Genomic DNA, 22083 nt, shown 5'->3' on the forward strand with positions numbered 1-22083 from the left:
GAATGCTTAAGAGGGAAATAAGGAGGCTTAAAGAAGGGATAAGAGTGCTCAGGCTGAAAAGCTGAAGGAGAATCCCAGGGGCTTCTATAGATAAATTAAGAGCAAAAGGATAGCAAGGAACAAAATTGATCCATTGAACATCAGCGTGGTCATTTGCATATATGTACACCTAGGGTGCCTAAGACCTTTGCACAGTACAGTATACTGGTTAAAATAGAAAAGTAATTGGGAAATGGAAATAAGAGTACTTAGCTTTGTATTACCTCAGTAGTATTAAATGTTATTTGGTAACTGGAAAGACATCACATACGGTACTGTGCAAAAGTCTTAGGCAACCTAGCTATATAAATATGCCTAAGACTTTTGCACAGTACTGTATGCATGGATCCCACAGAGAGGGGCGAGATCTCTTTAAGATTTTTTTCATCTGTATTTACTCGAGATGGACACAAAATCTATAGAACTACAACAAAACTCAGTGAGGTCGTGGACCGTGTACAGATTACAGAGGAGGAGGTATTTGCTATCTTGAGGCAAATTAGTTTAGATATATCCCCAGGGCCTGACAAGGTTTCCCTTGGGTCTTGTGGGAGGCTGTAACAGAAGTTGCAAGGGCCCTAGCAGAGATATTTAAAATGTTGTTAGCAGCAGGTGAGGTACTGGTCAATTGGAGAATAATTAACATTGTTCCATTGTTTAAGAAAGTCTCGAAGAATAAACCGGGAAATTATAGGCTGGTGAACCTGACATCAGTAGTGGGAAAGTTATTGGAAGGTATTCTAAGGGACCAGATATATAAGTATTTGGATAGATGTGGACTGATTAGGAATAGTCAACATGGCTTTGTGCATGTGGTAGGTCACATCTAAACAATCTCATAAAGATTTTCAAGGAGGTTACTGAGAATGTTGATAAGGCAACGCGGTGGATGTTGTCTACATGGACCTTAACAAGACTTTTGATAAGGTCTTGCAAGGGAGGTTGGCATTCAGGATGAGGTAGTAAATTGAATTAGACATTGGCTTTGTGTGAAAGGCAGAGAGTGGCTTTCTGACTGGAGGCCTGTAACTAGTGGGGTGCCACAGGGACTGGTGCTGAGTCTGTTGTTGTCTGTCATCTATATCAATGATCTGAATGACAATACAGAAAACTGGATCAGCAAATTTGCAGATGACACCAAAATTGGGGGTGTAGTGGGCAGCGAGGAAAGCTATCAAAGCATGCAGCGGGATCTGGACCAGCTACAAAAATGGGCCGAAATATGGCAGATGGAATTTAATGCAGACAAGTGTGAGGTGTTGCACTTTGGAATGACAAACCAGGGTAGGATGTGTGCAGCGAGTGTAGTGTACTGAGAAGTGTGGTAGAACAGCGTGCTCTGGGAATACAGATCTATAATTCCTTGCTCCAGAGGTAAATAGAATCATAAAGAGAGCTTTTGACACATTGGTCATCATAAATCCAAGTACTGAGTACAGGAGTTGGGATATTATGTTGTGTTAGTATAAGATGTTTGTGAGGGCTAATTTGGAATATTGTGTTTCATTCTGGTCAACTACCTACAGGAAAGATATCAATAAGATTGAAAAAGTGCAGAGAAAATTTATAACGATATTAAAGGCCTGAGGGTAGGTTAGGAGTTTATTCCCTAGAGCATAGGAGAATGAGGGGAGATTTGATAGAGATATACAAAATTATGAGGGATATAGGTAGGGTAAATGCAAGCTGGCTTTTTCTACTGAGGTGAGTGAGACTAGTGCCAGAGGTCATGGGTTAAAGGTGAAAAGTTTAAGGGGAACATGAGGGGAACATTTTGCTCAGAGGGTGATGTCAGTGGCGAATGTGGGTTTTATTTCAACATTTGAGAGACATTTGAATGAGTACATAGTTAGGAAGGGTACAGCAGGCTATAGTCTGGATGCAGGTCAGTAGGATTAATAGTCTGGCATAGACTGGATGGGCTGAAAGGCCTGTTGTACTCTCTGACTCTATGAAGTTTGGGTGTATTTATTTGCAGTAGCAAATGCTGTCTAATGCTAAATTTATGATAAACGGTATTAAATGTGACCAGTTTTCCCTGTTGCCTGACCTACTGTAACAAACCAGAAAAACAGATACTGTTTTCATAGTTATTTTTAACTCCAGAATCATTTGAAGGAAGCTAACCAACCTGTCAAAAGGGTCAAGCTTTCTATATTATCTATATGATCTATATTATCATAAATCCGTGGTCCCCAACCATGCAAACCATGCAAAGCATGCGCTACCGGGCCGCGAGGAAAGATATGATTTGGCGATAGGATTCAGCTGCACCTTTCCTCATTCCCTGTCACGCCCTCTGTTGAGCTTGAACACATGCGAGGTCATTACGCATGTGTCATCCATGTCAGCGCGGGAAGGAGATCAACTCCTCGAGCTTGCAAATGACGGCGGACTGAAAAGCATGTTTGACATAACATCTCTGCCGGCATTCTGGATCAAAGTCAAGGCTAAATATCCTGAGATAGCCACGAAAGCACTGAAAACGTTGCTTCCATTTCCAACATATCTCTGCAATGAATGCAACGAAAACTAAATTGCGGAACAGACTGGACATAAGGAACCTCCTTCGAGTATCGCTGTCTCCCATCACCCCTCGATAGGACCGTGTTGTTGCAGGAACACAACCTCAGGGCTCCCACTGATTCAGCGATATTGGTGTGTTGCAATGATTTTATATGTTCATATGGGGGAAATATGTGCTGTGTGTTTAATATCCAAACAGTACTTAAAATGTTATGATGCTATTAACTTATATAACCATATAACAATTACAGCACAGAAACAGGCGATCTCTGCCCTTCTAGTCTGTGCCGAACGCTATTCTCAGCTAGTCCCACCGACCTGCACACAGCTCATAACCCTCCATTCCTTTCCTGTCCATATACCTATCCAATTTTTCTTTAAATAATAATACCGAACCTGCCTCTACCACTTCTACTGGAAGTTCGTTCAACACTTACTTTAAGCTCCCCTGATAATTGACTTATCGCCATATTCATGCGAGGAAGTTATGCGCTGTGTGTTTAATATTAAATTTGTTAGATAATCCCTTTTAGAAACGAAACTAAGTGTATTAGCCACTTATCACCTATATTGCGTTCGTGATTAACACCCCCCCCCGAACTGAATCGCCAAAAACGATTTGTAAAGAAAAATTGGCACGTACATGCATGCGCAAATCACGCATGCGCACTGGTGCCCGCGCAAGGCTTCATGGTCATTGTAGTCTTTCTTCCCCCCCCCGTCGGCCGGTCCGCAAGAATATTGTCAACATGAAACCGGTCTGCAGTGCGAAAAAGGTTGGGGACCCCTGTCATAAATAACGTTAAAGTAATAGTATTTCAGTTTCATTTCTGTCACAATGCAAATTCTAGGTTTATACAGTACTGTGCAAAAGTCTTAGTCAAAAAAAGCAAATTTCATGACATATATGAGTAATGATAAGCCTGATTCTTATATGGTCTCTATTGTGGGCTGAGTGTGGGAAGAGGGCAGGGGGAGGGGAATTATGGTTGGGAAAAGGGAAAGGAAAGGAGAGGAGAGGGGAGTGAATGGGAAGCACCAGAGAGACATTCTGTAATGATCAATAAACCAATAGTTTGGAATCAAATAAGCTCGCTTGGTGTCTCAGGGCTGAGTGTATATTCACCAGTGCCATTCCCCTCCTCGGGCACTCCGTCTCTGCTACCTGTTTCCTAACTCTCCCATGGTGCTCAACCCTCGCCATTATCAACATCCTTTGCTCCCGCCAGATTTATAAGCTTGCTCTCCATTCTATATTGACAAATATGGTATTATGCAAAAGTCTTAGGCACCCTAACCATATAAATGTGCCTAAGAATTTTGCACAGTACTGTATGTTAGCCAATAAATGAACACTTCAAAAGACAAAATCAGCATACTCATAACAGAATCATAAATGTTGGAAAGTACTGATGTAAATTTTATCAAAGTGCCCAGCAGCAGTGCATGAGTCTTACTGAGGTTTGGAGAAAGTTGTGAAGATTCCCTAGAATGACAGCATAGACTATTGAAGATAATTATAAGAATAGGTAGCATAAACTGGGCTTCCAGTCTGTGGGGATTGGTATATGAAGGATATTCTTAAGACTACTAACACAGCTGAAAGAGCAATTGGGAAAGTTTGGCTTTGTAAGGAAAATTGAAACAAGGACACATCATTAGAATTATATCAAGATAAACTTTCCATGAAAAACTAAGTGGAAATTAGGAACAAAGAAACTGTAATTAGATGGTTAACTAAAAATTTCAAAACTGCAGTCAATAGTCTTTTTCTTAGACAAGATAATTATAGAATCTCAAATGAAGGCAAATACAGTTTCTGCAGCAATTTCGTTTTATGGTACAATAGACTCAGGAGGCTGAATGGCCTCTTGTTCCGGTGTTTCCAACCAATAACACAACTGAACACTTGTCCTTTTCATAACAGCACAAAATGGATGTAAACAGTGAGGACATTCCTGCAGCTGTCCGTTGCTCAGAGGAACGTTTAGAAGATGGAGGAATATTTTTATTGACAAATGGAATAAATATGTTTCTGTGGTTGGGATTGAACTCACCACCTGAACTAATTCAAGGCATTTTTAATGTACCCTCCTTTGCACATATCAACTCTGAGATGGTGAGTAATGTATAAAAAGTCATTAAATATATGTACAGTATATGACATAACTAACAAGAGGTTCTTTATCCCTCCCTCACTGGCTAAACCAAATTATTTTCTTGGGGGGATGTATTACAAAAATGATGTGTATCAACTTTAATAATACTTGTAGGGGTTAGTCAAAATGTGTCTATTTGCTGTGAATCTGCAATTTTAATCATTGATGTAGGGGCTGGGGATCTCCTTGGAGTGTTCTCACCTTCCCACTGCCCCCCCCCCACCCTATCCCCGTACACAGACCAAAATTAATCCATACACAGATAAGCAAAACTAAGTTGTAATTTCTGCAGCCTTATTTTGGCAGAGTGGAAGCTGTTCATGAAAATTCTGTACCAATAGCATTATAAAACCCATGGCTTGTGGCTCAGCTGAATTCTCGTTATAGCCAAGCATCATTGCTTCACCTGATTTCCTGTCCATATGCATGCTCTCATCAGCAAAGTGTTGCCTTTAACTAATCCAGCATGAAATGAAATATTGCTGATAGTCCCTCAACTTGTATATCCATGATTTTAATGTGAATGGTGATACAAAGTGCTTCATAGAAGAATAATAAGAAATGGAGACATTGAGGTGGGAAAGGAAAATTTGGAGTTGATTGAAAGTTCCTGAAGAATTCTTAAACTCATTTAAGAATATATTTAAAGGAAGACAGAGTAGGCAATTAGTACCCATCTACATTTGGAAAACGTGGTGGGTTTTTCCTTTTCTTCAGGGCATGAGTGAAGCACGAGTGTTTGATGGCTTTTTGGTACTGGTTTCTATTGCACCACCCCTTCCCGAAATTTACTTACCTAACATTTCACATTGGTATTAGATCTCTCTTTACTACTGACCTGGACCTCTGGATTACCACAAGCTAATAACACTACCACTACTTTACTGATTCTCACAAATCTTTTGGCATGCAAGTATTCTGCATGAGCAGAAATTATGAGATTTTAGCAAGTGCAAAAACTATCTGAGTGACCTTGTCATCTTTTCTGGTGATTTTTTTAAATTCAAAGTCTTTTTTATTGACTTCAGTATTTAGATTGCTAAACTGTGGAAGTATTTTGCACTGGCATGACAGGAAGGCTGTACAAGTGCCAGATGTTTCCATTACTCATGCACACAAGAGGGAAATAACAGAGAAGAATTTTTTTCAGGAGAAATTATTTTGCTTTTATTGAGAGAAGTTGTAGTTGTTTCTGTACCATTTAAATAGGCTGGTCATTGAGTATTCTATTAGTTTAAAAAATAGTTATGGAAAAAGATAGTAGAACAGATCCACAGGTTAAAGTCCTGACAGGAACATAGTCAACTTTGGGGATATATGCAGGATCTAGTGGGGATGACTAGGTGACTTTACTTAAAGGCAAAGGAACTGTTGGCAAGTGGGGGGCTTTTAAGAGTTAAGGGCAACCTGTTCCCATTGGAGTGAAGGATAAACGTACCAAGTTCGGGGAACCCTGATTGACAAGAGATATTGCGGCTCTGGTAAGGAAAAGGAAGGTAGCACACAGTGACTTTAGGCAGCTGGGTACGGGTGAATCCCTCAACAAATATAAAATGTTTAAGGAAAAAGGAGAGGGAATTCAGGATAGCACAAAGAGGGTATGAGATGGAATTGGCTCGAAGGGTCAAGGGTTATCCCAAGACGTTCTTCAGTTATATTAACTGGGAAAAAAGGTGACTAGGTCCTTTTAAAGACCATCAGGTTTGCCTATGTGTGGAACCACAGGAGGTGGCTAAGATTTTCAATGTCTATTTCTCCTCAGTGTTTACTAAGGAAAATATGGATATCAAACAAATTAGGGTAATAAATAGTGAGGTTTGGATAATATGCATTTAAGAGGAAGGAGGTATTTCAGCCTTGAAGTATGTTAAGGTGGGCAAATGCCCAGGGCCTGACTAAGTGCACCCCTGGACCTTATGGAAGGCCAAGGAACAAATCACAATAGCCCTTGTCGAGATAATTGCTTCATCATTAGTCATTAGTGAGGTTTCAGAAGACTGGAGGGAAGCTAGTGTTCCATTGTTCAAAAAGAGTAACAATATCAGGCCAAGAAGCTACAGACTGGTGAGTCTGACTTCAGTTATAGGGAAGTTACCAGAGGAAATTTGGGGACAAGATCTTCTGTCACTTGGATAGTCAAGGCCTGATCAAGAATAGTTAGCATGGTTTTGTGCACATGAAGCCATGTCTGATGAATCCTTTGGAGTTTTGTGAAGGAGTAACTAAGAGGATAGATGAAGGTACAGCAATGGAAGTTGTCTATATGGCCAGCAATTAGGCCTTTGACAGGTTTCCACATGACAGGCTGAGCTGGAAGATTAGGTCGCATGAGTCTGCAAGGTGATTTCAGATTTAGCTAGATGGTAGGAAGCAAAGGTGATGACTGAAGTTCAGTTCTCAGACTGAGGGCCTGAGTCTGGCATGGTGCTCCAGGAGTCAGTGTGGGATGTTTGTTATTCCTTATTTCTCTAAATGATTTGGATATGAATGTATTTGGGATTATTACAAGCTTGCTGATGCAGATAAATTAGGGAGTCTTTTTGATAGTGAATTGCAAAGAGATCTTGAGGAAGGGAACCTCTGAGATTATACATTTTGGATATTTAAACTAGGATAGACTTATTACAGTGAATGGCAGGATACTACCTAATATTGTGAGATAGAGAGATCTTGCAATATAAGTGCACAGTTCTCTGAAAGTGACCACACAAGTAGAGAGGTTCACTGCGCTGGCCTTCATCAGTCAGAGCATTGAGTCTAGATGTAGGGAAGTTATTTTGTAGTCATACAAATGATTGGAGAGACCAAGCTTGGAATATGGTGTACAGTATTGGTCGCCCTGTTATAAGAAAGATATTGTCAAGGTGGGGAGGTGCTGCCTGGACTAGAGGGCCTGAGCTACAGAGAGAAGTTGGAGATGCTGAGCTTTTATTCCCAGGAGTTCAGGACAATGAGGCATGACCTCATAGAAAGTTATAAAATCATGACATGTATGGATAAGGTGGACAGTCATATTCCTTTGTATAGGGTTGTGTTTTTCAAAACTAGAAGGGACAGATAGAAGATAAGAGGGGAGTGGTTTAAAAGAGACCTGAAAGTTAACTTCTTTATACAGATGGTAGTGAGCGCCCAAAATGAGCTGCCAGGGGAAATGGTTGAGGTGAGTACACCTGCAAAATTTAAGAAGCATTTGGATAAATACGTGGAAGGAGAGAAGTTTGGAAGATGCTGTGGTTGCCATAGAACTGTTGGGCCAAAGGGTCTGTTTGGCCCAACTAGTCTATGAGTAAAGTTATTGAACAGTAGACTATATGCTCTGAATTATACACCCTGCCCTTCCAACACATTGGCTGGTACTGTCTTGTTCAATAACTAGTTTGTTGAGTGTCATGGTCGGATGACATTCAAACATTAGAGATACAGGAGTGTGTGGGGAAAAGCTTTATGTTATACCTGCCATAGTGTTTCATTTCAGTTTTTTGTCTTGCACAGTGTATAGAAAAGTATTGATTAGCACTAAAGTGAGAAGCGAAATGATGGGTTCACACTCAATTTCACTGTAGACAATCACTTGGAAAATCTGCACAATCTTTTGACCTTTGAATATTCACTTCCTTGCAGACAAAATTACCTGAACTGGACAACCCATGTTCAAAGAAGATTAGGATGATCATTGACAATATAAGAAGCCAGAGCCCTTATTCCATGAAAGTAAGCAGAAATGTTAAAGACCATGTTTTTTGTTCAGATCTCTTACAATTATTGGTTTTTTTATTCCAACTATTGATTTTAAGTTATGTTACCTACCAGTGCATTAACAGGTTTACACTGTGCCCCAAAAGTTTAAATGATAAAAGGTGAGATTGCAATAGGCAGAGCCAATACTAGCCAACTAAATTACATTTCTAAATTCAGCTGGATTGATTAATAAAAAAGTAGTTTGGAATACTTTGGCATCATTGGTCTCAAGTGTGATGTTTACATGCCTGAGCATGCACTTCTCACCAGATGAAGCTTTAGCTGAAGAGGACTGGAAGATGATAGCTATTCAAGATAAACTTTTTGCTTTGCTTGAATATAAGAAATAAAAGGAATGTTTAAGTCTTCCCCTAGCCTGGACCCCTGACTTCGCTGAAATGTGACACATTTACCTTATTGCTGAGGGATCCCTAATTTTCTGTAAATTGTAGTTTCCTACATAAGGTTGCCTCTTAATGACTGGATTCCAATATTCTTGAATATTTGTTGGGAATGTGCTAGAGATTAAATTTGACTCCTTGAAATGGTAAACAAATTAATTATCTATATTCCACCACTGAAATAAATGCTTTATTTGTGTATCTGATTTTGACTTGTCTCCAAATGGTTAAAACCACATGCAGACTGTACAGTAGGGGTCAATCATACTTGTCAATGTTGCTCTCTTCGCACCAGTGTCCTTTTACTACGTAAATAAAATAGGTGAGCAGGACACACAAACCATGTTGGGGAATATTGTCTTATTTAGGCAGATCTGTCCCCAGGTCATGAGACCTAAGCAGGGAGAAATGTCGGCTTTCTTCCTAACTGGGCAAAATCTGTCAGGAGGTAGAATCTGGTGCAAGAAGCTCTGAAAATACTATTTTATCCATCAAGTTTATCTGGGGGTCTGGAATTTCAAAATGTTCCTCCTGGTTTCATGTCCCTCACTTGTAGTATATAAACCTATATAATGGGTTCCAATATATCAGGCTGTGATGCAACCAGCCAGTATATTCTCCACTGTACATCTATATATAGAATTTTGTCAAAGTTTTAGATGCTATACTGAATTTTCACAAACTTTTAAGAGAGGAGAGGCATTGCCATGCCTTCTTTGTAACGGCACTTGTGTGCGGACCCAGGACAGATCCGCTGAAATTACAATGTTAAGGAATTTAAAGTTGCTGACCCTCTCCACCTCTGATCCCCTGGTGAGGACTGGCTCATGGACCCCCTTTCCTCCTCCCATCGTCAATAATCAACTCCTTGGTTTTACTGACGTTAAGTGAGACGTTGGCACCATCTAGCCTGATTTTCAATCTCCCTCAGCTGATTTGTCACCACCTTTGATTCAGCCAACAACAATGGTGTTGTCAACAAACTTAACTATGACATTGGAGCTGTGCATAGCCAGACAGTTATCAGTGTAAAGCAAGTAGAGCGGGAGACTGACCACACAGTCTTGTTCACCAATGCTGATAGTGATTGTGGAAATGTTTCACTGGGTTTTAGTATTTCCAGGACATATTCCCTTCAATGTAAATCAAACACAGATTTTAAAGAAAATATGTGAAAAATCTATTTTTAAATATGTACACTGTACCCTATAATGTTTGCGTTTTAATAATTGGAACTAATTTACATGGTGTATAACAGTTTCTAGATCTGCTTGAAATGTCCCAAATTCCAAATTTGTTGAAAATTCTTTGTTGTTATCTCTCAATTTTAATCTGGATGTTCCAAATTAATCTTTCTTGATTTTTTTTTAAGCAAAACTAACATCTAACGTTCCTTTCAGAAAAAATGACATTAATACTGTCACAAATTCATATCATGTCACAGTGAATTGAATGTTTTCTACAAATTCTGCAGCCCAAAGTTTTAGGTTTGATTGTCTCTTCTTTTTATCTACAGCTGATAATATTAAAGCAAAAAGAGAAATCGGAGGGGATTTTCAGGCAGTTCCTCGTAGAAGATAAAGGGATCCACGGAGGAGCTTCTTATGTGGATTTCCTCTGTTATGTACACAAAGAAATCCGCCAGCTTCTCACCTAAGACCTGCCTCAACCAATTGCAAGCGATGCCTTATCATTCGCCTTTACAAGAGAAAGGGAAAGCAAGAACTGCACAAGTTTAAATTATAAATCTTTTAATTTCGCAACTTTTGTTGACAGCACTTGAGTTTTCTTAAGGGGAAAACTATTTTGAACATACCAGACATCTAATATTTACTATTTTATAGTAACTCTATAGTTTTAGTTGAAGTATCACTGATAATAAAATAGTTGGCATTATTGCATACAGTTAATAATGCATAGAACTGATGATATTCAGTACTCTCAGCTGTTTATACTGTTATATTGGATTTCAGTTATTGTTCTTTCACTGACATATCAAGAACATGGACAGTAACAAATCACATTTTGCTACCCAGAAATAAATCTATCAGGTGTTGTATTGTTAAATGTTTCATCCTGCCAACAAATGAGTGGTCCTAGTGTGTAGCAATGGAAAGCAGAGCAATTTGATAAGTCTGGCCACAAAACCTGCTATTAAGTAAAGTACCCTCTTTGTAAGTATTGACGTCAGTTGCCAAAAGATAATGGTGATCAATTGCTGCAGGTGCTCTTTATAAATCCAAAACTTTTAATATTCTTAGCAAGATGTAGTGCAAATACAGTGGACCAAAACCAGAGAAAATCTACTTTTTTTATTTTTTGTATTTAATTAAATCAAGCATGTCTTTCTTTCATAGATGCAAAGCTACAAGAAGAAGCAATGAATGAATCACAGTTCTGACTTGCCTGCTTACTGTGAACATTGCTGTGTCTTGTCAGTGTGCTTAGACTGTTTGAATGATTATTATTGGATATGATGCTGAATTTACTCCACAACGGCATTTGTTGTTGTTGTTCAGATATGCACACTTGCATGTCAGATTCCATTGATGATAAACCTTCCTTTTATATCATCTATAAATGTGATATACATGTAATATAGCACCATGGTTAATTTTCTTAAGCACAGTGTTAAGTGATACAGAATTATTTTAGAAACAATCTTTCAAAATCACCATTTTTAGAGTTGAGAACAATTCAGGTGAATTAGTTGAAACATACCAAATCTTTTAAGGCAATTGATGGGGCAATTGTTGAAAGAAAGTTTTCTCTGGCACAGGGAGACATTTATGACTGAGCCTAGAATTTCCTTCACTGAGAGGATAGTAAGTCTTTGTTATTCCAGAGCAGAATGCTCAATCTTTGTGGTTCTGTGAAACAGCAATTGATGGTGTTTTTTTTTAAAGATTTTAGGGGATTTGAAGGATATGTATATGGTGCAGGAAGAGGTGGAAAATCGGCATGCCCTTTACTAAATTCAGAGCTAACTCAAAGTTCTATTTTTATGCTGTAACAGCAACATCAACTTGACTGACAATCAGTGATAACTGTAACTGTCAAAGTTTAAATACATCTCCAGAAAGGTGGATTTGGTGTGGTGAGTGAAAGGCTTAGCAACAGCCATTAATAATTAATAAAGGCATACATAAAATTAAATACAAAACACTCTGTAAAGTTTAGAAGAATGAGAGTGACTGGACTGAAAAAGATTCATGTGAGAATCAAACAAACTGTAGATGCTGGAAAGCTGGCTTTTTGAAAAATACCTCAGTCAGCCATGATTTAGTAATTGGAAAGTGGTCCGAACTGTGTATTAAGTTTGTGATTTGCTTGTTTAAAACGCCTAATGTCTTTTATTTAAGCTGGTGCATTGGATGACATAAGAGTGCCTGATAAAGGCATGCCCAGGTACAGAGTAATATGCAACATTGAAGTGCCCATTTTTGTCCTAAACTTATTGCTGCTTAATGTGGTTTCAAGCCTTTTTGTCCTTTTGTCAAACTGAAAACTCAGAAAAGGCAGAGATCACCCCATGTTGTGTGAGTTTCAGCAGAAAGTTATGTAGAGGTCAATGTAACGTTTGCAGAATTTTGCCCCCAGTGAATGGTGCCTGAAATTGCAAATATTCAAATAGACAAGTAAAACAGACAACATTTATTTTTCAGTACCTCAGCAGAAGAAACTGCAGATTAGGCCAGCGTGGAGCATCGTGGTTAGTACAACACTTTGCCATACCAGCGACCTGGGATCAATTCCTGTCGTTGTCTGTAAGGAGTTTCTACATTCTCCCCATGACTGTGTGTCTTTCCTCCAGGGGCTCTGGTTTCCTGACACAGTCCAAAGGCATACAAGTTTATAGATTAATTGGTCATTGTAAATCGTCCCATGATTAGGCCAGGATTAAATCAGGGGATTGCTGGGCAGTGTGGCTTGAAGGGCCTATTCCATGCTGTATCTCAGTAAATAAGTAAATAAATTATAGAAAAAGAGGGGGTGTTGCAGTTGTCTCCAACCAGTGCTTGGTTTCAGTGAATAGAAAGTCTTATAATCTCTGCCACACTATCAGGCACTTGATTCAATGCATTTTGAAACAGTGAAACACACAATAAAGACAATGAAATATATAAAACAAATACAACCCACATTGAAGGGGTAAGGAACTGAATTAAAGATGATCATCATTTATTTTACAGGAAAGAAAGAAAATAAAAAGTACTTAGAGGAGTTGTGAAAGAGGAAACAATGCTTGTAATGAAATCCTGAATCACCAGTTCAGCAATTTTCTGTTGTGCGTGGTTGGCAAGAGGAAAGCAACAAGTTGTAAAAATCAGTGATGACATTAATTGTACTTCAGTTATTGCTTCGATCGATCAGTTTTGTAGCACAACATTGTAGATCAATTGTCTGTGATGGTGCAGGACTGATGAAGACTACCAGTAAATTATTTATGTAATTTGTCAATAGGTTGGAAACACCAACAAATTATCAAGCTTGTAGTCCCTAGCAACAAGCTCATATTCATTCATAGCCATCAGTAAGTGACCAAGGATTTAAAATAAGAAAGCAAAATGATAGTGAAGGCCTTCTTACATGGTTAATATATTTTGTATCATAATACCCATAAAATACTTGCATCATTGGTATTTAATCATAAACTTGTTTGCAAAGTAGCATTGTGCTCTAATCCCTAGAATTTTAGGGGCTGCATTTCTATTTACATACAAGGCAAGCTACAGATTTGAAATAGTTTCAATGTCTAACTTTGTAAATCCAAAAAGTAGTATTCCTTTTCATTATATTCACTTCAAATGTTAATTATTAGAAAAATCATTACAGCTATTTTTACAATGAAGAGTTGGATGGGACATGTGAGAGAATAAAGTACCTGCAATTCTGAACTTAACGTGACTATTCTGTCATAAATTTGATTATGCAATTTTTATGCTTTTATTAATTATGTGAATAAAATAATTACAAATACAAGTAAGTGCCTTGCTTGCAATATAAGCTGTTCACCTGATCTGCCATATCAATAAATAATTTGTTAGTGTAAGTACGTTCCACATTCTCAAGATACCTCAAACTACTTTCCATGTGTGCCCACAGTTTTAATTTAGAAAAACTAAACAGTCAATTTTCACATAAAGTAATGGCCTACAAATGAGCTAAGATGATGTATTTACTGGTAAACATGGAGGTTTACCAGTAAATAAGTTTGCAGCAGTTAAACTTACCTGTTCATAATTCAGTGACATAAACTAACAATCTGGAGAACCAAATTCAAATCTACCAAGTTAGCTTTGAAATTTAATCCAGCTAATACTCTGAATTTGGGAACTAGAACACCAACTGTCATTAATAATGATAATGATTAAAACTGCCAAATTGTTATAAAACTTCATCTGTTTCACCAAAGTCCTTCATGAAGGAAATCTGCCATCCGTACGTATTCTGGCCTATATGATCTATGATGGTTGATTCTTAAATGCCATCTGATGAGGCCTAACAGGACATTCAGTTGTACCATGAGCACTACGTTAAAACAGAAAATGAATAAAACTTGACAGGTCACTAAAGACTGGCATCTAAACTGGGAGAAGTGACATAGTTGCGTTCACAGAATGATACCTCAGACAATGTGCCAATTTTTCCATCATAAACCCTTCTTGTCTCAGAGGCAAAAACTGCATCCTTGACAGCTCTCAACATTTTCAATGGATGTGGATAAGGAAATCACTTGATCATCACCTATCCCTCAATTCATGAATCTGCTGCTCCAGGTCAGGCAAAACCTGAAAAAAGCAAGTGCAAAAAATGTGTTCTCTGTACTGGGGTTTCAGTGTCCGTTGCTAAGTGATTTGGTGCAATTACTATGGGGCAAGTTGGCCCAGGCCTGATGACATCGCTGTCAGACTGAGTCAGCAGCAGTTAGTGACTGAATCAACATCACACGACATCAGCCTCCCCGTACAAGATGCATCTCCACGACAGCATTGGGATAAGTGACCACAACACAGTCCTTGTTCAGACACAGTGCCAAATTCATACTGAGAGCATTCTCCATCATGTGTGGCATGATAATTGTGTTAAATGTCATAGATTCAGAGCAGACTTGGCTGCTCAACTGTGAACGATAGCAGCTGTGGAGGTATACATCACTCGTGCCATTTGTATCTCTCACTCTGTCATTATCATCGATCCAGGTAAAATGAAGAGAGCAGGAGGACTTGACTAGAACAACATCAGGCATTCCTACAAATAATGAGATGCCTGCCCAGTAAAGCAAAACAAGGCAATGACTGCTAAAGGCCAATAGACAGAGCCAGGTAATTTCACAACCAGTGGAGCAGATAAAAGTTTGCAGTCCTACACCTAGCTATGGTGGATAATGAACAGCTAATGGGTACACAAAGGGCCAAGAGTATCTTCATTCTAAAAGATGGTAGAGCCCAACTAAAGAAAGGGATGAAGCATTTATAACCATGTTATCAGAACTGCTCTGAGAGTTCCCATCATCACAGTCTCCAGCCTGTTTGATTATTTCCAATTTATAGAAAGAAGTGTAAACACAGCAAAGGGATCAGACAATATTTCAGTTATATCATTGAAGATTGGTACTCCAGCCAAAGTGTCCCAGTGTAGTCAAAACACTGGTATATGCCGTAGTTAATAATGTAGAAAATTGCCCAGATATATCCCGTTCATTAAAAGCAGGACAAATTCAATCTAGCCAATTGCTACATAAATCAGCCTCACAATCATTAGCAAAGTGATGGAAGCCGTCAACAATGCAAGCAAATGGCATTTCTTCATCTGTAACCTGTTCACCAATCTTTCTTCAGGGTGTTCTTCAATCCAGATCCCATAGCCTTGGCCCAATCGTACAACAAAGAGCTGAATTCCAGTGCTGAAGTGAGGGCATTTGCACATAACACCAAGACAGCATTTGATTGGGTATGGCATCAAGGAACCCTGGGAAACTGAAGTCAAAGGATACCAGAGGGTAAGTATTCTTGAGAATGGAGTTATACCCCACACAAAAGAAGATGGCTGTTATTCTTCATGACAGTATCCTGGGTCCGAATATCTTCAGCTGCTTCATCATAAAACATAGAACAATACAGGAATAGGCCCTTCGGGCCACAATGTCATGCCGAACCAACCAAAAGGTAAATCAGAAAAAACACAAGAAACAAATCCCTCCATCTTCCTCACGTCCATGTGCCTATCTAAACATCTCTTAAAAGCCTCTAATGTATTTGCCTCTACCACCTTACCAGGCAGCACATTCCAGGCATCCTCCACTTCTTGTGTAAAAAACTTACCCCTCACATCTCCTTTCAACCTACCCCCTCACACCTTCAAAGCATACCCTCTGGTATTAGACATTTCAACCCCAGAAAACAGAGACTGCCTGTCTACTCTATCTATGCCTCTGAATACAGAATCATAGAGACTAATCAGAGACAGTCAACATGGCAGATCCTGTCTGGCCAATTGGATTGAATTGTTTGAAAGGGTGGTAAAAATGAGTATTTACATGGGCTTTAGTAAAGCCTTTGACAAGGTCCCACTGGGAGAATGAGATCAAGGTAAGTTGTTAAACCGGATCCAACATTGACTTGGTAAAAGAAGACAGAGGGTGATTATAGAAGGTTATTTTTGCAATTGGATGCCTGTAGCTAGTTGTGCCCTACAAACATTTCTGCTGAGACCTCTGCTGTTTCTGATATCTGTGAATGTGGGAGGCAAGGTCAGAGGGAATGCAAAGTGGAAGGGTCATGGGGAATCTCAGATTACAAGTCTTTAGATCGTTGAAGACAACAACACAGTATGCAATGTGCTTAGGAAGCATAATATCTACTGGCCTCATCCAACACAGAAGAAGAGAGATATGCACCAACTTTAAAAAAACTTTGATCAGACCTCATCTGGAGTGCTGCGGCAGTTTTGGACCCCATGCTACAGGAAGCAAAGAATATATGGAATGGAGCAATTCAATCATGTGAGGAGAAACTGAAGGAGATGGATCCATTCTCCCTTGAGAGTAGACACGACTGCAGAAAATAGTTCCCCATATCAGAAGCAGATAAGACTAGAGGATGTATGTTTATAGTAAGTGGATTTAGAGGGGGTGAGGGAAGTTCTTTTTCACCCAGAGATAAAAACCTAGAGTGCAGTGACTGAGTGATTGAAGCTGAATCTAGGTGACCATTCAAAGTGCTTAAAAATAGAAGGACAGGGCCAAATACTGGCAATGAGATTAATTTGGGAAGGTTGCCCTCTGGTCAGCATGCTTGAGTTGGGTCAAAAGCCTGTTTCTATGCTATACGTTTCTAAATCTCTATGATTCTTACACCAGCAAGGACCTTCGGAGAAAATCCTCCTCTTTAACATGTGGCTTTAAATCTTTTCTGTACATATTCAAGACTGGATGGAGTTTATCTTCTGTATTTCAGCTAAACAAAGCATTTGTTGCGTGCAGAGTTCACCCAGAACTTCTCTGAATTGGCCGATCTAATTAGGCTCAAACTTTTGACCTTCTCACTCAGAGGCAAGAGGCTACCTCTGCCAAAAATAAAATAAAAATGAGCCCATCTTCCATTGTGGGAGTATCCATATCCATAAGTTGTACTTCCTCCAAGTCAGCCAAAAAAGTTGCATCTGAACAACTATTCATGACAAAATTTACTTTAATTTAGTTATAACATCCGACAATCTAGAACTGACACCATTTCATTACACTCCTAACAGGCAATTAGCTTGAGGGAACAAACTTTAAATATTTACTTATGTTTTCAATTCTTTTCCTGGTCTATAATGTGTCCTGGGACTAATTTCAAATGCTGATGGATAAAATCCATTATATTTACATAAACCAAACCTTTTTGTTTAAATGTATGTTTTAAGGAATACTTTGAGCACCGTACTACTTTCAACCATACATTGTAACAGACGTCCCAATTATGCTTTTGTTGAAAGCTCAGAAATATAAATGGCATAAAACAGATTTAATCTAAGTTGAGATCGACTTCAGAGCAGACTATCACTGAGAACCACAAGATTCATGGGAAGCCAATTCAAATAGCCTGCGTGAGATCTGGCAATTTTCAAATGTGGATCAATAGTAAGCTTGTGCAAAATGTTTTCTGCTATGTGTGTGATTTCAGGGCTCCCCTCAGTACTAGCTTGATGGGGATTTCATTCATATCAGGTTATTTTGATCTAAATCGAATGGAAAGTGACTTAAGCAACTAACTTATCACTCTAAGCTCACCTAAAAAATCACAAAGCATTTGTAGATGATATCAGGAAAGTTATGGTAAGAAGAACAGTGTTTCTCCATCTGAAAGCTAACTTAGTGTTTACTTTGCATGTGAAATAAAAGAAAAATTTACTTGTAAGGTTTCTGCAGACTTCCAGAGTAGATGCATGCTGACTCTCAGCAGTGCTCGCTGTTGTGGGTTTTGAAATGATTAATGTAGGTGGTATTTTAAAGGTAGCTTTCAGTTTTCTAAAACAAACCTATGAACTTTCTCCAGCAGCTTAAAGGAGCTGGTGTATGTAAATATTAGAAACATTAATTGTGCCAAAGGCTTTAACACGTAATGAAATGTGACACGTGACCAATGGTTGGATACAGCTGGGACCTGGAAAGTGAATGACTGGGCATTATTTACTTTTGCACTCCACAACTGAAAATACACTTTGGACAGAGTGAAATCTGATCATGACCTTCGGTAATTTCATCATTGCACAAATTTATCTGGGCATTTACCAGTATGTTGTGTCACAGACCTGACATAATTATAAAACATGGGATGATGTTGGTGTTCCTGGGGAGATTTCTGTGTATTGTTCAAGGAGAGCTCATCAGTAGTTACTGCTGGATTTATAGTGGTTTCATGGGGCATAGTGCAGAATGAAATTCAAATAAAAGATCCCTGCCAGCACTCCTCCATCAACAGCAAACCCTCAATTGTCAGACTCCCCTATAGCCCCAAACCTTTCATCCCCAAGGCCCTGATTGCCCACCCCTCTATCATGACAGATCCATTGATCTCACTGCTTCTCCACTCAGCTTTGGGGCATCTAGATAACAGCAAAACATACGTTAGGCTGCAGTTTATCAATGAAATCTCAGCATTCAATGCCATATTTCCATACTACTAACCAACAAGCTCCAAACCCTAGGCCTCTATATCGGACTCTATAACTAAATCCTTAACTTTTTTATTGGGAGACCACAGTTAACGGGGTTGGTAATAAATTCTACTCCTCACTTAAAATCCACACTGATGCACCCTAAGTATGTGTACTTAGCCCTCTGCTTGACTCTCTCTACAGCTATGACTGTGTGGATAGGCCCAACTCAAATGCCTTCTATAAGTTCACCAATGACCACTGTAATGTTCTATTTCATAGCTTATAGTAACTTTTACGTCATGCACAGTGCTGCTACTACATTACAACAAACTTCATAACCTTCCTAGGCGGGAGGAGAAGATGGCAGCGCGGCCCAGTGCGCACAGCTCTCTGGTGAAATGATAATCGTATCTGTTAAATAGGGGCTGTGGACAATTCTGACGTGAGAAGCTGAGGAACATCTGGAGAAATTTCTGAAATGCCTGGTTTCGCTGCTGTTGTTAGTGTGAATCTCTGGAGGGAAGGCCCCAAAATCCCCGGCTTTGCCTGCTGCTGGTGATCGAGGCTGAGGTCGAATCGTTTGGATAGAGATGGTGCTCGGTACTCGGTGTCGGAGGGCTGATCAGAGCTCAAAGTTTTCGGACGACTCAGAATCGGACTGTGGTCGGGCATGGCAGGGAGAGTTTTCTTCCTTCTCCCATTTGCGTGAGATGTGGGACTTTTGAGAGACTTTGAACTTTTTTACTGTGCCATGACCTGTTCTTCATCAAGTTATGGTATTGTTGCACTGTTGTAACTATATGTTATAATTATATGGTTTTGTTAGTTTTTCAGTCTTGGTCTATCCTGTGTTTCTGTGATATCACACCGGAGGAATATTGTATCATTTCTTATCGCATGCATTACTAAATGACAATAAAAGAGGACTGTGTGTCCTCATAATCTAATGTAATGTAATGTAATCTAATCTAATCTAATCATTGACAATAAATGTGATTATCATTTTGATGTCCCCAGTCCTAGCCCTCTATCCCTGTATGTGAGTCTGATCCTATGATGACAAGCCAGCAGCCTTTACTCACTGTGGGTCCAAATAACTGAGAGCTGGTTCAGCCCAAGCACCCACCAGCACAAACTAAGCCAACTACTGGCTCTCACCTACCACCTCCTACTACAACACCTGCAACTAGCCTCACACTCAAACAAAGATTTTTATTAGACACTGATGAAGATCATAACTCTGATGGCAGTCATATACAGGCCAGGACGTGGACTACGAAGTACAAAGGGAGATAGAGAAAGCATGTAAACAAGGCAATGCTACAATAGTCATGGGGGATTTCAATATGCAGCTAAATTGGGAAAATCAGATTGGTGCTGTATCCCAACAGAGGGAATTTGCAGAATGCCTATGAGATGGTTTTTCAGAGCAGCTTTTGTTAAAGCCCACTAGGGGAAATGCATTTCTGGATTGGGAGTTGTGTAATGAACCAGAATTGACTAGGGAGCTTAAGGTAAAAGGATCATCTCGAGGCAGTGATCATATTATGATACAATACACTCTGCATTTTGAGATGGTGAAGATAAAGTCAGATGTATCAGTGTTGCAGTAGAGTAAAGGGAATTACAAAGGCCTGAGAGGGGAGCTGGCCAAGTTGATTGGAAGGGGACAGTATCAGGGAGGATGGCAGAACTTGCCCTCACTACTGCCTATCCTTCCTCTCTGTCTCCCTACAAGTTGTATCTACATTTACAACAACTGCTCCGTCCTCCGACCTATCACTGTAGTTCCTAACCCCTGCCGACCTAACTTACAACCTCCGCAACAGCTCTAACAAACCTGTCTGTCATTCGAGTTCAGGTGTAATCCATTCCTTTTGTAGAGGTTATACCTTCCCCAGGAAACACAAATCTGAAACCCTGGCCCCTGCCACACAGTTCTCTCCTGAAACTTAGATGTGACTGTCTCCCTGTAGCTCTGATCTACAACACCTGATTCTCCCCGATGAGCTGAGTTTTCTAATGCATTCTGTAAGGAGCTGCTCCACTTCCATAGTAAGCTCTCTGTCTACTATAACAAACAGAATCCTTGACCACATTTCAGCTATTTCCCACCACTATCCTTATGCCCTTTTCTACTAGACAAAGCAAGCAAAGAGTTCCCCTCAACATACATAAAATGTCTGAAGGGTCTTGGCCTGAAATGGCGCCTGCACTTTTTTCCATAGATGCTGCCTGGCCTACTGAGTTTCTCCAGCATTTTGTGTGTGTTGCTAGGATTTCCAACATCTGCAGATTTTGTCTTGTTGTAGTAGAGTTCTCCTGATCCTCCCCTTTGACCCCACCAGCCTCCACATTCAGCAGGACATGCTTCATAATTTTCCCCAACAAATGAGATTTCATCACCAGACACGTTCCCTCCCCCTTCCCTTCAGTACTTTGAAGGGACCATTCTCTTCACGATTTCCTTGTCTGTCTTTCCATCCCCACCAACCACGTCTTTTCTGAGGGCATTTCCCATGTAAGGCCTCTTATTTTACCTTTTTGCTTCTCACCATTCAGGGACCAAAAGAGACCTTCACAGAACATAGAGCAGGATAACACAGAAACAAGCCCTGCAGCCTATGGTGTTGTGCTGAACTAAATAAAATTAAACAGTATTTGAACACCTAACTCAACTAATTCTTTTTGTCTACACAGTACATATCCCTGCACTCCCTGTATATTCATGTGCCTAACTAAAATGCCTCCATCATATTTTCCTCGACTACCACCCCTGCTACATTATTCTAGGCACTCACTACTCCCTGTGTAAAAAAAAGATGCCACACATCTCAAAATACTGGAGGAACTCAGCAAGTGAGGCAGCGTCTCAGGAGAGGAATAAAAAGTCAATGTTTTGGGCCAAGGCCCTTCATCAGAACTGCATAGGGAGGGGCAGAAGCCAAAATAAGGAGGTGGGGGTAGAGGAAGGAGTACAGCTAGTGTGTGATAGGTGAGACGGGCGAGGGAGAAGGTGGGTGGGTGGTGGTCGAAGTAGCCACTATGAAATCCTACCTTTTGCGGCAGACAGA

The 22083-nt window shown here is 39.7% G+C and overlaps 1 protein-coding gene across 2 annotated transcripts in view; it reads left to right on the plus strand.

The window, feature by feature from the left end:
- Positions 1-13800, plus strand: part of sec24d (SEC24 homolog D, COPII coat complex component) — a 202873-nt gene extending 189073 nt beyond the window's left edge. For both annotated transcript variants that reach the window (XM_063043567.1, XM_063043568.1), the window contains exons 21-23: positions 4493-4684; positions 8346-8435; positions 10380-13800. In XM_063043567.1, coding sequence (XP_062899637.1) covers positions 4493-4684; positions 8346-8435; positions 10380-10520 — 423 coding nt within the window. In that variant the 3' untranslated portion in view covers positions 10521-13800. The remainder of the gene's footprint in view (positions 1-4492; positions 4685-8345; positions 8436-10379) is intronic.
- Positions 13801-22083: the final 8283 nt, after the last annotated feature.

This window comes from Mobula hypostoma, chromosome 3 (genome assembly GCF_963921235.1).
Source record: "Mobula hypostoma chromosome 3, sMobHyp1.1, whole genome shotgun sequence".
NCBI lineage: Eukaryota > Metazoa > Chordata > Chondrichthyes > Myliobatiformes > Myliobatidae > Mobula > Mobula hypostoma.